This window comes from Lycium ferocissimum, chromosome 10 (assembly GCF_029784015.1).
Source record: "Lycium ferocissimum isolate CSIRO_LF1 chromosome 10, AGI_CSIRO_Lferr_CH_V1, whole genome shotgun sequence".
In the NCBI taxonomy this organism is placed as follows: Eukaryota; Viridiplantae; Streptophyta; class Magnoliopsida; order Solanales; family Solanaceae; genus Lycium; species Lycium ferocissimum.
In genome coordinates this window covers 29879662-29896232 of record NC_081351.1, presented here as the reverse complement: position 1 = coordinate 29896232, position 16571 = coordinate 29879662, and the positions used below count along the sequence as shown (strand labels likewise).

The 16571-nt window shown below is 32.0% G+C and overlaps 1 protein-coding gene across 1 annotated transcript; it reads right to left on the bottom strand.

The window, feature by feature from the left end:
- Window positions 1-1217: 1217 nt before the first annotated feature.
- LOC132033288 (BEL1-like homeodomain protein 4) lies at window positions 1218-15321 on the bottom strand. Its single transcript, XM_059423221.1, has 7 exons — window positions 15136-15321; window positions 14352-14977; window positions 13919-14090; window positions 13272-13817; window positions 12118-12499; window positions 9394-9454; window positions 1218-1958 (listed from the first exon to the last, which is right to left on the bottom strand). Exons 2-7 carry the CDS (start codon window positions 14691-14693, stop codon window positions 1455-1457), a joined length of 2007 nt encoding a protein of 668 aa, XP_059279204.1. The 5' UTR covers window positions 14694-14977; window positions 15136-15321; the 3' UTR covers window positions 1218-1454.
- Between the last annotated feature and the right edge of the window lie 1250 nt (window positions 15322-16571).

The following is a 16571-nucleotide window of genomic DNA, read 5'->3' as shown; positions in this document are numbered from 1 at the left end:
ATTTAGCTGTGTAATGTCTAATGTGTAACGGAGTAATCATGAACATTGAAGGTAACTCTCATGGAGGACTGGAGGTTATTCTATCACTGGCGAAAGGACAGTCCAACAAATGTTGACATTGAACTACCAACAGTAGATACTATATTGCTGTAAGGAAAATACTGAGCTCCATATAATAATTACTAATTGACTTCCAGGAGCGGCTCAATACTGTTAGGGGCCTAAATTCAAACTTCAATGAGGGGCCTTAACTTCTTTTATCACAAAAATGAGAATAGAAAAAATAATTCATAATTATTTTTTATTTAAAGTCTATTTTTTTGAGGATCTATGTCAAATATCTCACTTACTTCCTCAAGAGCTCCTTTTTGAGATTGTACCAAAGATTCAATACTTCCTTTTTGAGTTTTGAACAACAAGATTCATATTTTCTAGTTGACATATTTTATATTCTAATAAATAGTTAAAGAGACAATATATATTACGTAGTAAAACATAAAAAACAAGCAAGTTTTAGATGAAATAAAATGAAAAATTTGAAATAATAGAACCTAATTTAAGAAGTTGATAACTTGATTTGAGAATACTTATTTGGTGCTTCAATATACCTCTTGCAATGTTTAGTGCCCGAGAAAAACAAAAATAGCAAATTCATACACTATAGCTCTTGTCTTTCATAGCAATATAGTCAATGACTCTCTTGGACAAACAATAAAGAATGTGAAAGCATAGAAGTATACTAGAATTTAGAGAAAGATTAAAAGTAGATTGAGCATTGTAGAGAAATCAATCGAGGGCCTTCTTTTTTGTCAATATAGTAAATATAGATTGAGTATTTGTATACTATACATTAATTACTAATTCAGGGGCCATATTTTCTGTAAATTAATTAACTATTTTCTTTTAATGTAAAAAAAGTACTTAAAATACTTTATAATTTTTAAAGAATAATCTATATTAATGAAAAATGAGGCCCCTAAAAATGAGAGGTCTAAAGCCTAGGCTTTAGAGGCTTCACCCAAATGTCACTTCTTTGACTTCATATGTATATAGGAATATATGACTAGAGAACACAATGAAGACAGCTATCTTCATGGCACATAGGTATAGTTCATTTTCACCAAGCTATAGCTTCATAAATAAGAATTTCAAGAGCTAAAAACAGAGCTTGTAAATATATACAACCACATAAATTACTCTAATTGGAATAGCAAATATAACACTCAACTCACTACATTTCCATAAATAATCCGCATCACGGCCTTTTTTTTTTCTTTTTTTCTTTTTTTACATAACCTACGTATCATCAAATTCACCAAAATACGATTACAAATTCCCCATTTATACAATTGATATCCAAGAACTAGCTCCAACCTTATACATAACAAGTAAATTCATACATTACTTTTCACTTTACTTATTTCTACTCTTTAAAATTGTTGATATGATAATAATTAATAAGCATCAAAGTCTCTTAACTGGAACTGAGTCGCCTTCCTTGGTACATTTTCCGAGTGCCTTAGTCCCAATGTGAGTGACACATCTCCAGCTTGCTGAGACCCAAATGCGGCCGTATTGGCCGCATTTGAATTAGCCACCAAATCCGCCGCATCCTCCGCTGTGAAGTAACGGTTCGCGGTGGAGGACGCGGAGGCGGTGTCATTCGATTGGAGCATTACTAGTTGGTTTCCCAAGGCGTACTGCCTATAATTGATGATGTTTTTTGAAGGGTCTCTATCATTAGCATTAAATTCGGATCTTACTGAGGATACTGGCATTGTTATTGACGATGTGGCCATGTTGCTATTCTTGTCGTGCATAGGACTTTGTGCTTGTTTTTCTTGCTGCTTTTGATCTTCTTCTTGATCTGTTTCCTCTTCTTTTGTTTCTTGCTGGTACATCTCTTCCACCATGGGTTTCCACAACCGAACCCTAGCATTTATGAACCAATTTGATACCTGAAAAAAGTAGATATTTAGAATATTTTTTATATGCACTGAAAATATAAAGTATATTCGTACAATTGGATCACTTATAAGCTAGTAGCTCAGTTGTTGGCTACTTAAACTTTCACCTTGTTGGTTAGGGTTTGAATCCCCACGTTGTAATCTCCTCCCCAATTTCACCTTCCCCTACCCCTTACGTAATAAAAAAATAAAAAATAAAAATAAAAAACTACTAAAAAGACCGAAATTTCCAACAGACTTCATGTCAGAAAATTCGTAGAAATTTTGCTCATAAAAAACATTTCAAATGACTTTTGTCGAAAATCCTAGATTTTCTAGGGATTTCCGATAGACGCATCCATCAAAACTTCTCATATTTAGAGGTGTATATAAGAAATTTTTATAATATCAGGTTAGTCAAAATATATTTGTAGGTAATCTTCCCATAAGAAATAGAGATTTGATCTTGAAAATAAGACAAATTATCTACTACAGTATGTCAAGTGATAAGCAAACAACTGATACTCCTTAATTAGAAAAAATACAATCAGCTTAATATAACATGTTACTCCCTTCGGTTCATAATAAGTATTTTTTTGGTCTTTCAAACCCTTAAGAAAATACTAATTCCTAAAAAAAATAGGTATTTTGACTAACTTATACTTAACTAAATGAGTATAATTTTTTAATTACATAAAAACTCACTTATCTAGATATGAGTAAATTTTGAAGAAAACAACTAATATCTTCTTGATTATGTGAAAACACACTTATTTTTAGCCAAAATAAAAAGACCAAAAGAACACATATTGTGAACCAGAGGAGCATATATAGAAACGTTTACAGGGGGTAATAAAAGTGGATGGGGTAATAAATGCTAGGTACTGCACTCAATTTGTTGAAGGTACATTGATTACATGAGGCCAAATTAATGCAAGAGTGACAGACCATTAAAATCAAGTGTGAATGTCCTATGCTAAATTTGTGGGTACTGAAAATCAGACAAAATTGTTTGTGTCGCTTTGCCAGATAGTTCCAGTAAATTAAATCAGAGGAAATGTTTGATGTAGTTTGTCAAATAGCTGTCCCTTACCTTTCCATTTTCAAACAGGATCAGTTAGTGTAGCTAGCTGCCAAATTAAAAACTACCGCATCCTTACTCTTAGTACTGTCTTACATTACACAGCTCTAAATAAGACCAGTTAAATCCTTTTAATAATGGTGAATTTAGTATGACCTAAATGTTTTCCTTCATAATATTAGTACTATATTTGATATTTTATTGCTTTAAGCACATAAAACATCTCAATTAATTCTCTCCATACCCTGTACAACATGCTATTTCCGCGAAACATAACATCAGATCAAAGACACATTTACATGTAGCATCAAAGTCACAGATAAAGTACTATATACATGCAATGCACATTATAGGATTATTCATTTAGTTGAAATTTCGATAATCCCGAATTGAAGGAATGAGCTAGAAAAGATTAAAGATATATTCAGATGCCGAAAACACTGACATAAGCATTCTTAGAGCCATAACATTAATAATTGAGATAAAAAAACAACAGCAGCATAAATGAAATTTAAGTTCGTTGTCAAGGAAACTAAGGTCTTAATTTAAACATGTCACTTATAGGACTCATCACTAGGTAAGGTTAACTAGGAATCCAGGATAATATCCCTCAATATTAAGAAGTTTCGAACATAGGAATGATAAGCATTCGGGTTCATAGGAATTATAATTAGATATTGACGGTTCAGCCTTAGATAACCTAAGAATAGGTGGTATTGGGGGTGATAGTGAATGCACGTCGTAGATGAGGCAGATTGATCAGGATCATATGCTTTGCCATATCTATAGGGATAAGAATAGGGTGGCAGACATATTAGCTAAAGAAGGAGCAAAGACGAAACTTTATGATGATATAGAGCCCGTTTGGCTTAGCTTATAAGTTGCTTTTCAGCTTTTTTGAGTGTTTAGCTGGCCAGCTTATAAGTCATTTTGTGCTTAAAATAAGCCTAAAAAAATAAGTTGAGGTAGCCTAACTTATTTTTTTTTGGCTTATAGTTCAATTGGCAGTTTCTCCTTTGTTTGTTGTTGATGTTTATATATAGCAGATAAATTAGGCACTTACTTTAACTAGAAACATTTCAGCCAGTAATAGTAGCAGTAGGCTTGAGTCTAGTACGACGTAACCATGTATTTTGTTATGATACATAATATTTATTAATATAGTTAAATCTTTTATTACCCAAAAAAAGAGAAACATTGGGGCCCCTAAGCAAGACTAAAATGTCACATGAATAGTCCACTTGTGGCTGCGCCTAACATGATCATCTCCAAAATATGCATCTTAATCTATGATCAATCAACTGTAGAGAGCATGTGTTGGGAGAAAATCCGCGCTAATAATTAATAATCTGAATGTCTGATATATTTTTGTGTAAAGTAATCAAAATACAATTGAGTGTTAATGTTGCATATATCTCTTAAAATTGCTAAATTGGCTAGAGTGTAAAAATGTCAGTTCAGATATGATATACTTGAGTTCTAATCGTGAGCCAGCTAGCTGAGAATGTTTTGTTATTTTTTGAATCCCATCTCTCTTTTGTTTTTGAATATAATAATGTACAAGACTTCAAATGGAAATAAATCCACTAGAAAAGTCCCATATTTGTTGTATTATGAAGCATAAGTAGTAGCAGTAATAATGTTATCTTTTGAAGAAAAAGAAGAAAAACATTTGAGTTAGAGTGGGAATTAGGCACAATATTGGAATGCCCTACTTTTTTGGGATAGCCGTGGGATAGATGGAAAAAATCACCTATTTATTTGCTTATATAGGAAGTTGAATTTGAAATTTCATGTTTTTCAATTCACCTCATTGACCACTCAATAATATTCTTAGGTGTGAGTTAAATTGTTCAACTAATTATTTATATTGTGATATTTTGTGTGCCCTTTATGCATGTGCGTTTAACTTAACATGATATACAGTATATTCCATTTGGAGGTACATTAAGATTTCATTTGTTTGTACTTAATTAATGTTTGAATCTTAATAGTTTTGATCTCCATCGTTAGTTTTTTTTTTTTTGTCTGAATCTCAATCATTAAGTGTGTTTTTTTCCGTAACAATCACTTATTGAGTCTGGGTTGAATATCTAGACGATTAAAACATAGTTTTAATATTATTTAAGATGTTATATTCATTCAAGAAATTCTGCAAAGAAGACATTTTACCACCACTCCATCCACCTTTAAGATTACCCTTTGGCGCCAACGCACACCGCCATCATTTACCACAACCCACAACCATCATCCATCATCATCGATCACCACATTCATTTGTCGCTACCACCAGCCTCCATTTACAAATATCACCATCAGCCACTATTATCACCACTGACATAGCCATCAACCACCACCATATATAGCTAACTATCCCTATTAATTGCTACCACCATTAGCTATCAACATCACCCACCATATAATTGTCGGCCGTCACCACCAACTACCACCACCAACTACTACCACCATTAATCACTATAATCAGTCATTATCACCACCACCTACCTACTATACATAACCACCTCCATCGATTACCTCCATCGTCAGTCAGCACCCGCAAGTATCATTGTTAGCCATCACTATCACCACCGCCAACCACCATATAAGTTTATTTAAATATTTGTTGATTTAGTACTACTAATAATTCATAAATTATTTAATTCTATATTTTGTTAATTTTAAACAAAGACAAAGTCCATACACTTAGATGAAGAAAATGAACGATCTTAATTCTTTGGTATTCAAATCTTAATATTATGTCTTAACATTCAAATGTGTATTTAAATTTAAACATCTCAAACTTATTATACATATTCATTAATATTCAAATGTCAATTTAAATTTTAGATGTCATAAGTATATATCTTTAGACTAAAAGTAATATTTTAATTTGTTATATGTTTGAAATACTTGGCGATAGTTCAAATTTGAAATTATAAGCTAGTCACTGTCTTATAGGAGTAATATGATTACCCTTTCCAAAGACATTTTGCCTTAGCGTCAAATTAAAGCTTGAAGTTTTATTTGAGATGTTTTAATTACAATTATTGAACCAAACACTTGAGAAATTCTATTAGCATGGATTTTTAAAATACCTTTTTTTCGAATGTGCCATTCGATCAAATACCTTAGTGTTTCAAAGGAAAATATTTGATTAACATATTATCAAAAAAAATCCGTGAAGGTAAATATGTTACATCAAATAGAAAAAAAAAAAATCCCGAAAATATTTTACATCAGATAGAAAAAAAAAGTTACTCCTCTTTAGAGATACAATTGACTTTCTTTTACATGTATCTCAGTTGTTAAATTCGACATGATGACATATGCAAATACTGTTATCAGTGCTAATAATATACTACACAATCTTTACTCTGGCGGTATTAAAATTTCCGCAAGCTGATGTTATCGTACATTCGTACCACTTTATGCGTTCACACTCGACCACAGTTTTGGGAATAATTTGGAAAATATATAGTATTTCCTACTTGAAATATTTTTCATAAAAATATATTTATTGTCACATCAAACACGCACGTCCTAACTACCCATTAAAAAATGGGCTAGACTGCATCTTTTAGGTATTGTAAAGGTTTGATGTAATTTATACTATCAATTATTTACTCCTATATTGTTGGTAAGGAAGTTAGTTAAAGCTTCAGATTAGTTTTATACACGTCATATAAGCTAAGAATTAAAAAAACATAACCTGAGAATATTATTATTCTAACAAATTCTCAGAAAGTGCTATTGAAAGGAAGAAAAAAGAAGCTCTTCTTTATTTTATTTTTTTTCACGTATCTTTCTGTCTTTTCGTGCTTAACAACTGTTAATACGTAGTATCGAAACCTAGCATTCAAGTCGAAGTTTATGTAGTACTAATATGTTTATAATATACAGTATTTCCCATTTTGTGAAAGAAAAAGAGTTCCTAGCTAATACTTGCACTTCTTTTATTAGAACTCATTCACGTAACAAGGGGGAAATTGAGCTAATCATTTTTTAACTAACTATTATGGAAGAGCCAGTCGATATTGGGATCGACATGGCTGCTTCTTTGATATTAAATTCAAAATTATAGGCAATTTGGTCCTTTCACCTTTTGCTCATCTGTTATTATACACTCTTTCCCATCCAATTTAACATGCAATTCTCTCTACTATTGTATATGAACTATGTCATAATTTTTTAAGACTCTGTAAATTAAGTAATTTTTTTGCTATTAGTGAATTTTTTTCATTTGTCAAAACCCAAAAGTACCAAAAATGGCCAGATGTCTCTTCCGTTTTCGTAGTATCAAATTTTATGAACTTAAAAATACTTTAAAATATAATTAACTAAAACATTGTGTAAATTTCTTCTATTAATGAATTCTTTCATTTGTCAAAAGTACCAAAAACGGCCAGATGCTTTTTCCGTTTCGGTAGTATTCAGTTTTATGAACTCAAAAATACTTTAAAATATAATAAACTACTAATCTCAAAAGTACTCAAAAGAAAATTGTATTACACACTATCCAATCTCAGTGTAAAATAATACTTAATGATATTAAGACTTTGTTCAAGATCTTAATAATTAAGATCTATTCAGATCAAATAAGTGCTTAAATCTTAATGTAAATGCACTTAATGGCTTAAGGTGTGAACCATTCAGATTCAGACCTCTATTAAATGCAAACAAATGAGGACTAAGAAAAAGCTACAAGGATTACCTTATTGGTTTTCCAATTTCAAATATTTGTTTATCAAATATTATTTTGAAGTCAATTTGAAGTTTTTAACTCAATATGATCAATTTCTAGAGCAAGTGAGATATCGATTCAATTTACAATAAAATAGCCTACAAACTTAAAGCCTTATAAACTATACAACATGTATATCTGATCTGAAAGCTAGACATTTTTTTATTTGACAATTTGTGAAAAATACAATTAATTAGGCCCATAATAGTAACTATCAAAAATCAAAATGATTAGTAGCATTTTTCAATATTTAGGACCAAATAATACAATGTGATTTCTTGCGCAATTTAATGTATTTGTTATTGGCATGGACTTTTTTAACAATAGAATACATCAATTCTATTAGGATAATTTTTTTAATATGTAATAGTAAATTCCTTAATATTATAAAAGAAAAGAGCTAATTATGGAAGAAAAATTAGGAGAAAAATAAGGATTTAAAGTGAAAGTTATAAAAGTCAAAAAGCATTTAAAGAGCTAAAACCTATACATTTGGTTAAGGATGAAAATGTATTAATTTTAGACGCAGACTCCTCAAGCAAATACTGAGGAATAACATAAAGAATACAAAGTATATAGGACTAAGATATGTATAAGTGCTTACGTTAGAAAATATAGGGCTACAACAAATGCTAACACATGAAAGTGCTTTTTTTCAATATCGCTGGACATAAAGAGGTGATAACATAAAACTTGATAGGAGAAGATATTTCAAATCTTTCCACCAAAGAACCAAACTTCCAATATAAGGGGGAGGCAAACAAAGTAAAATAATATACTGATATTTTGAATTAATTGAATTATAATTGTTTTCCTATAATAAAAATGTACTTAGTTTTTGTTGGACCTGTGCTAGCACGGGCTTCTGTCATCTAGTTAAAAAGAGAAAGGAAGAAATCAAGGGATTTAATTAAGAAAACTTCATAACATACACTCCCTCTATACCAGTTCATTCATGTGAAAGTGACTATTTTTTATTAGTCAATTTAGAATAATGACATATCACTATATTTGAAAGTAATTATCTATTTTATCCTCACTGATAACTTTTTAGCGTCAAACAAATATTATGACATGCTTAAGATTACAAGCTTTGAAAGTTTTACAGCTACGCATATAACATATTTAAGACAACAAATTTTAAAAGGCTTCATTTTCTTAAACTCTGTATCAAATCAAACTAGGTCAAATAAATTAAACAAAAAGAATACTCCAATAACAATATAATTATCTTCTACACTATCATTGTAATTCAATTTGCGATAGTTGACTATAGAGGTGGTTCGATGATATGTACTTCAGTCATTAGGATGTCCCTGAACTCACTGACCGTTTGGGTTATTGGGTTCGAAATCTACTATTCAAACGTGTTTAGCAGACTTCTTAACAGATAAAATAATGTCCAAGTCAAAGTTACTGAATTCTACCGAAAACATAACTTACAGGAGTACTCTATATCCAACCCTGATTGATTAATTGTCATCATTTTTACCTAGAACGTAAAAGGGCATGCATGTCCAGCGAAAAAGAAAGCAGACAAGTCAATAGCATAGGAAAGATGAGTTATCCTTTTCAAGAGATATGACAGCATCTGATATTATAGAGAAAAAAGATGTAATGAGTACCTGATTTTTGGATAAACCAGTCTGCCGGGACAACAAATGCTTGTCTGCTTCACTTGGATACCTGTTACAAAAGCAAAGGCTTATAATGACATAACTTCTCTCTCATTCATAATCCGACAACAATCCTCAAAAACAAACTCCTGCTTGTCAATAAGATATCTCCTGCTCTGCCTGCAGCAATCCATAGTATAAGATTCTAATGCATCTCTTCCTAAAAGTTCATATATAACACTGATTTACCTACCTACCGTGTCTAAATGACCTCCACATCTGAAGGTCTTTTCTTCTTAGATGATCTTTGAGTGGGGTAGATAGTGTTCTCATATAGAATCTAACTTATATATACCCGGATAGTGTAGTTCGTGTTATGTTACTTATTAGATATTTTTATCAATTATAATAAATAATTTATTTTCAAGATTATAACTTTCACTTTTTATGAAAGGTTACTAGCAATTATCATTTAGATGGCCTAATAATAATTTAAAAGTTATTTATATTGTTGGTGTATATAGATTAATTTTTTCATATAGAAACATGAATGAGATTTTCACTGAAGTTTTAATTGGCCTGTAAACCATTACGCACCGTGGCAGAACCAGAATTTTCACTAAGGGGTTTCAAAGTATGAAAAAATAAACACACAGAGAAATCAAGGAGATTCAACACCTATTATATATACATACAAAATGATTTTAGCATTGTATATAGAGTGTAAGTTTCTACCGAAGTGGTCGGGTGAACCCCTTTCCACCCACTTCGCTCCGCCCTTGGTTACACACCTTATGTTGATCTAGATAATTAAAAGGCCTTTTCTCCTCGTGAAAGAGTAGAGACCTAGCTTTCATCTGTCAGTTAAAATGTAATGCTATACAGATCTTTTGTTCTTGAAAATTGATTGAATGCCGAGGGAAAGAGTTTGACAATCTAGCTACACACATACCTCATTATAAGATGGTATTCCCGATCTCGTCTCGGGCATTTTTTTTAGTAAATATAGTAACTTACTCGACTCGAAAGAAATTTTAAATTCAAATATTGTACTGTTAAAAAAAAAAAAGAAAAAAAAAAGTATGTGTGCGGCTGTTTGACCATGAAAAATATGAAATCTACATATGAGAAATCTGCTCAGACATAATATATAAGTAATTAGAAAGTGTGCACTCTCGTGTAGCTTAAAATTTTAGATTATGTGCTCGCACTCTTCAATCATGAATATTTGTACAGAGTTTAATGATAAGAAGATTGTTTATATAGACCGAAATGATGCAGGTGAAATTATAATCTTTTAACTCATTCTATACCTAAATGGTCCAAGTGAAATCACTCTAAAGAACATTGTTTGTAATTTAACTGATCATTCCTACTTGCCATTTGGTTTTTATCTTTCCTTTGAAAATACTTTGTTGAAGATCATTTCTACTTGCCATTTGTGCAACTATAATGTCAATAAGAATAAAAAAAAAAAATCTGAATAAAAAATAGAAAGCTTTTCCTAGATACATAATGAACTTTATTGTCGGATAGAGAGCCTCTTCTAGCTAGCATATATTGACTTAACCATATTAACAAAATGTGGAATCACCTTGTAAACTCCTTAAAGAATTAAGTAAAAGATCAAGTGTTTGAACATTAAGGACAAAATGGTTTTCTTTTCCTGTTATATGGAGTAGTACTTCTAAAATGGTTGTGTGTGAAAATTAATTGAATAGTATTATTTATTATATAAGTGTTTTATACAAAATGAGAAAAATGAGATATGAGTATGCATAAATTTAGACATCAGATAAAGTCAAGTCCTTTCCCAATCCCAAGAAGGAAATGTGAAATCTTCCCTTTCTTTCTTGGACAAAATAAAAGATTCACATTTGGTAATTGAGGGCCAGAGACTTTCTGATTTTCCCTCAACAACCCAAATTGAAGGAAAGAATTGGGAATATGCACATAAAAGGCCTAGAGATGCCAAGTATTTGATGAAAGATTATACTATACTTGTTTCTTTAAATATAAAATGTCTTTTTCTATATTTGATAATTCTCTAATTCTAATATTCTACCTATCGTGTTTAAGATCATTACATTCAAAGAGAATTTTAATATGTTACAACTTACACGGATTTTTAATTTAATGTCACAAAATTCAAATACTCACTTATTTTTTAAAATTTTATGTCAAGTCAAACTACAACACTTAAATCGAAACTGGGGAAGTATATAATAGCGGTATAAAAAGTTAAGAGTATATTATCATCAGTGCTTAAAACTTGTATTAAGTTGACTGTCTTAGTTTCTAGATTACTAATATACTCCCTTCGTTTCAATTTAAGTATTTTAGTTTGACTAGACAAGAAATTTAAGAAAAAATAAAGTGACTTTAGAATCTTGGAATCTTAAATGTAATTTACCATATGTGTTTTAAATCATATGGTCTTAAACATGATAAGTGGAATATTGATAGCAAAGAGTTATCAAATATGAAAAAGTTCATTCTTAAGACACTTAAATTGAAACCGAGAAATCTTTCGAGTATCTTGACAATATACAAAAGTCTTTTAAGACAGTTAAGAGTGCAAAAGTTTAAAATCAATTATGAAAATCTTTATGAACCTTTACACACAGTGTAATTATGATATGTATCAGAGTATAGTGTACTAAGAGCACCACAGGCACTAAACAGAAAGCAGAAACAGAAGAAAAAAAATGGAGAGAGAGAGAGAGAGCGTACGGGTGAAGGAAATGCTCAAAAAGCCACGCCCTTAAAACATTAACAGATCTCTCAGGCAAACCCCTTTGTGGCCTCCAAGCATCAGAATCCAACATCCCCATTTGATGCAATGCTTTTTGCTGCCTCAACTTTTGATCTAACATTTTCAACCTCGGCGTTTCCCCCTTTGTCAACCCACTTGTACCAGTGACATCTTTCTCTCCCAGGTACTTACAGGTCTGCTTCAATTGCGCTACTATCGCATCCTTTATGCACCTGAAATGCCTAGACATTGCCTTTTGGGCTAACGCAGTGTACGGTGCAGCTGCACCGTACCCAATCACTGAATCGAATGAGTTCACCATAGCTTGCATTTGCTCACAGTAACGGCTGTATCTCGCATCTACCTGGAAAAAAAAAAAGATAAGTATTTAATTATATCAAACCACATGGTGTGCATAAGGACTAAAAATGATGGGAATATGCGTAGCACGAAGCATCGTTGTGCTGCACTTTTCCAGCACAAATTAAAGAAAGGCCGCTCTTCAGATTTGTTTGTAATAAAATTAATCACTGTACTGACATCTTCTTAGTACTACATGGGAATTAATGAACGTGGGGAGCAATTGATTTTTTGGGTGGCTTGTCGGATACTGGATCTTTTTAAATTAAGATTTCAGTATATTTTCCTAATACTGACACTTTAAACAAAGGTTAAGCACAATTATAAACCATCATTATAACGCGGCTTTGCCTCAATAATTCAAGATTATATATTTTAAAAAAAGACCTCAAATCTTGAAGAAAAGAGAAATGGTCCCAACTGTAGCAGGTGATAAATCATTTGGATCTTTGTTGATTACTTATTTTAATTTGGATTTTTCGTAATATAGCTTCCCAAATGCTAAACTACAACCTATAATGGAGGCATGTCGTTCGTTGTTGGACATGTATCCTTCCTAAAAAGTGCAACACTAATTAAAACTTAATAATGAAAGGTGTAAGGTACTAGTCCTATATTAATATTTTAATGTCATTATTAGATGCTAATGACTATTGTAATTAGGTAATCAGCTTTTGATAATTTCGGAAATGGACCCTTTAACAAGCTAGTGTTTGACGTTTTACTGACAATTAGAAAAGAGAACTAAGGGATTAAATGAAGTTACTAAGACATGCCTCATCAAGCATAGATAACAATTTGATTTTCCTCCTTTGATATTCAGATCTTTCAGCAGCTGACAATGGAGGATGATTATCTTTCGAAAGACCACGATGATCTTCACCCTCCGAGTTGGAATTAGGGTTTTCATCGTCGTATTTCTTGACTCTTTGGTTCTTGAAATTTCCCCTACCCACGCAGCAAAATTCTTCCAGTAGCTCTTGTGCAGCTTTGACATACCGTGAATTTCTGAGAGCATTTGTTATTCTTGGCGATGCTGCTGCTGCATATCCGACATGAACTTGATGATGAGCACTGGTTTGAGGAGTAGTACGATGATCCATAATTACTCCTGAATGTAACAGTTGATGATGGTTGTTGTTGTTATTAATTGGACCTAATAGTCCTTGATTATTGTGCAAGTAAATTCCTCCATTTCCGATTCTCAAATCCTCCAATTTGGCAGCTGCTTCGAAATTCCTAGAAAGTGATAAAGAAAGACCTTGACCATCCACAACCCTCCCAATTCTTGTGGAATTTTCTTCTCCGCTGCTGCTACCTGTTGAAGACATAATTAATGGTATCACAAAGGTTCCAGTTCGAATCTCAGTGTCAAAAAGAATCAGGCTGAAGGGGCATGTTGAAGACATAATTAATTACCTGGAACCCATGTGAACTGAGACGGAGGTTCCACGGTTGCTGGATTAAGCAAGTGAAATCCTTGATGATGAAGAAGGTTGTTGGTATCCACTGAGTTGGGAAGTAACATGTGAAGTGAAGATGAAGAGCGAGGTGGGGATGACGGTTTTATATGAGGATTCATGAGGGGAAGCTGCATGAAATATATCCAAGTTCCAATTAGCAATAAGAGAAAAAGAAAAAAGAAAAAAAAAAGAACTTCTGATCAATAAAATTGGAGTACATATATAGTCGACTGAGAGTCAAGGTCAAGGTTGATTGATGAGAATTCCTTGAAAATGAATCTAATTGTACTTCATTCTCCAAATTTTCAACTATTACTGCTCGAGATTCGATGAGTACATGCTGCATAAATACATAATCATAGCTAATTAATGATTACAAGTTTAGTTACCTCAGCATCGTTTATTATTGATGGTGGAAGAAGTTGTTGCTGCTGATGCTGATGCTGATGCTGTTGCTCTTTTTGTTGCCACGATCGATAATTACTCGATTGGATCTGATCATCCAATATCTCCGTGGTTGCTTTCCGCCATGGATAGCTGATAATCTCCGTCAACATCCCTCCTCCGTCATAAACCGTGCCCCCTGACGGCGGCTCAACTGCCGCTACTTCAACTTCTTGTTGCTCAAAGCCTTGTACTCGTAACATGTCTTCATGCTTCGTCGTGGCAGATCTCTCATAAATATTTGAGAAATTGTAGAATCCTTGGTGATGATGAAAGCTTTGTGACATGGAATTAATTTTCCTTTTTCTTCTTCAACACACAAGATTCTTTTTATGCTGAAATTTGAGAAAGTTTTTGAAAGTACTAAGGTTGTAAATTTTGGCTATGGATTAAACAATTTGTGTCCTTCCGGAATTAATTTTCCTTTTTCTTCTTCAACACACAAGATTCTTTTTATGCTGAAATTTGAGAAAGTTTTTGAAAGTACTAAGGTTGTAAATTTTGGCTATGGATTAAACAATTTGTGTCCTTCCATATGGTATCTCATCTATGACAATTTCTTGTCTTGAAGCTGCTCAAGTTCAAAACAAAAAAAAGAGAGAATATTGTAAGATTTACAGTACCAAAAAGGGCAAAAAATAGAAGAAAAAATCAATGAACTTGTTTCCTTCTTTTCTATTTGAGAAGAAAAATAGAAGAGAAAGTAGATAAATTGAAGTTGAATATTACCCTTAAAAGATACAAGGGCTTCAGTAGAATTTCAGAAACAATCGTTTCTCTGAACAAGACGGAAATATCTTTTCATAAAAACCAAAGCAGTAGTACTGATTGTTTTTTCAATGAAATGAAATACTTAAGAAACAAAGACAGGAGAAGAGAATGGGTCGCCTTCTCTCTTCCTCTTCACTATCACCTCCCTTCGCTTTCACAGAAACTTTTTTATATCTAATATATAAATAATTATATTACCAACTTATCATTTGTATATGTGCTTGTAAAGTATAAAAAATGTAAAAGAAACAGGGGTAGTGAAAGTCACTGGTGATAAAGGTTGAAATTTTGTTATCCTATGAAAAGCACTACTTCCATAGTTCAAGGCTTTGTAATTTTTTTTGCGAATATATAACTTTCCTTTTTCTGTTTAGAAAAATGATACTATGTCATTCTATGATTAAATATAATTAATGGAAGTCTCCTTTGTAAGCACGCATCATACAAGGTAAGAAAGCACACATTAGTTTAATTTTATATGATTTTTAACCTTACAAACAGGTCTTAGTGATACAAACACCACTTTTGGTGACACAACTTAAGCGTATCTTTGTTTGTTTATTGGTTCCTTTTTTTTTTTTTTTTTTTCAAAAAAATAAAATAAAATAAAGATGTGGTTCTTCATTTCTTCGTCACCATTGAGAATATGCTTCCAAGTAATGATGATATGAAATTACAATGATCTATTGGTTTAGGCAGCTAATATCTAGAACTTAATTGGGCAGTTTGCATTCCTCGTTAGAAATTCAGATATTCTGAATTTTCTATGTTCTTTGAAGAAGGAAAGGAAGAGAGAGTTAAAAGGAGTGGTAATTAGATTTGAGATTCGCGTCGAGAAGTACTTGACTTTATAAGCTTGTGTGAGAACACGATTTTTCCTCTTTTTTCTCTTCCAAGATAGAAAATGAAATGAAATTTGTTTTCATACCAGAGGCGTATTTAGGACTGGCTCTATAGGTTAAACTAAACTCATTAATTCCAGCTCAACTATGTATACACTTGGTTAAAAAATATTACTAAAATGCATATACACATCACTTATTTTTAAACCCATTACTCTAAATCATGAATTCACTTCTACTCTCAATCATATCAGAGGTGGATGTAGAGCAGAAGGTAGGGATTCTGCACAACCAAACAGCTTCAATACAAATCCTGTATATGTCTTTAAAATCATTTTATATGTACGAAATACAATTATTAATTTAAAATCCATTACTAACTCAAAAGGGTTAAAAATCGTAACTCATAAACTTTAAATTTTAAATCAGTCACGGCTGCCGCCCTCAACACTTTAATATTCCAAGTAAGCAGCTACCTTCTTTTAGAAATTCCATAGTTAAAAACTCATTCTACGTGCATAGACCAATGTATAGTAATTACTTATTTGATGT

Coding starts and splice junctions, on each gene's coding strand:
- LOC132033288 (XM_059423221.1), bottom strand. CDS start 14,693: ATGTCACAAAGCTTTCATCATCACCAAGGATTCTACAATTTCTCAAAT. Junction 12,500..13,271: donor ATCTATGCTTGATGAGGCAT/GTCTTAGTAACT, acceptor TTTTCCAGGTAG/ATGCGAGATACAGCCGTTAC. Junction 9,455..12,117: donor TTTGAGCATTTCCTTCACCC/GTACGCTCTCTC, acceptor CTTTTGTAACAG/GTATCCAAGTGAAGCAGACA.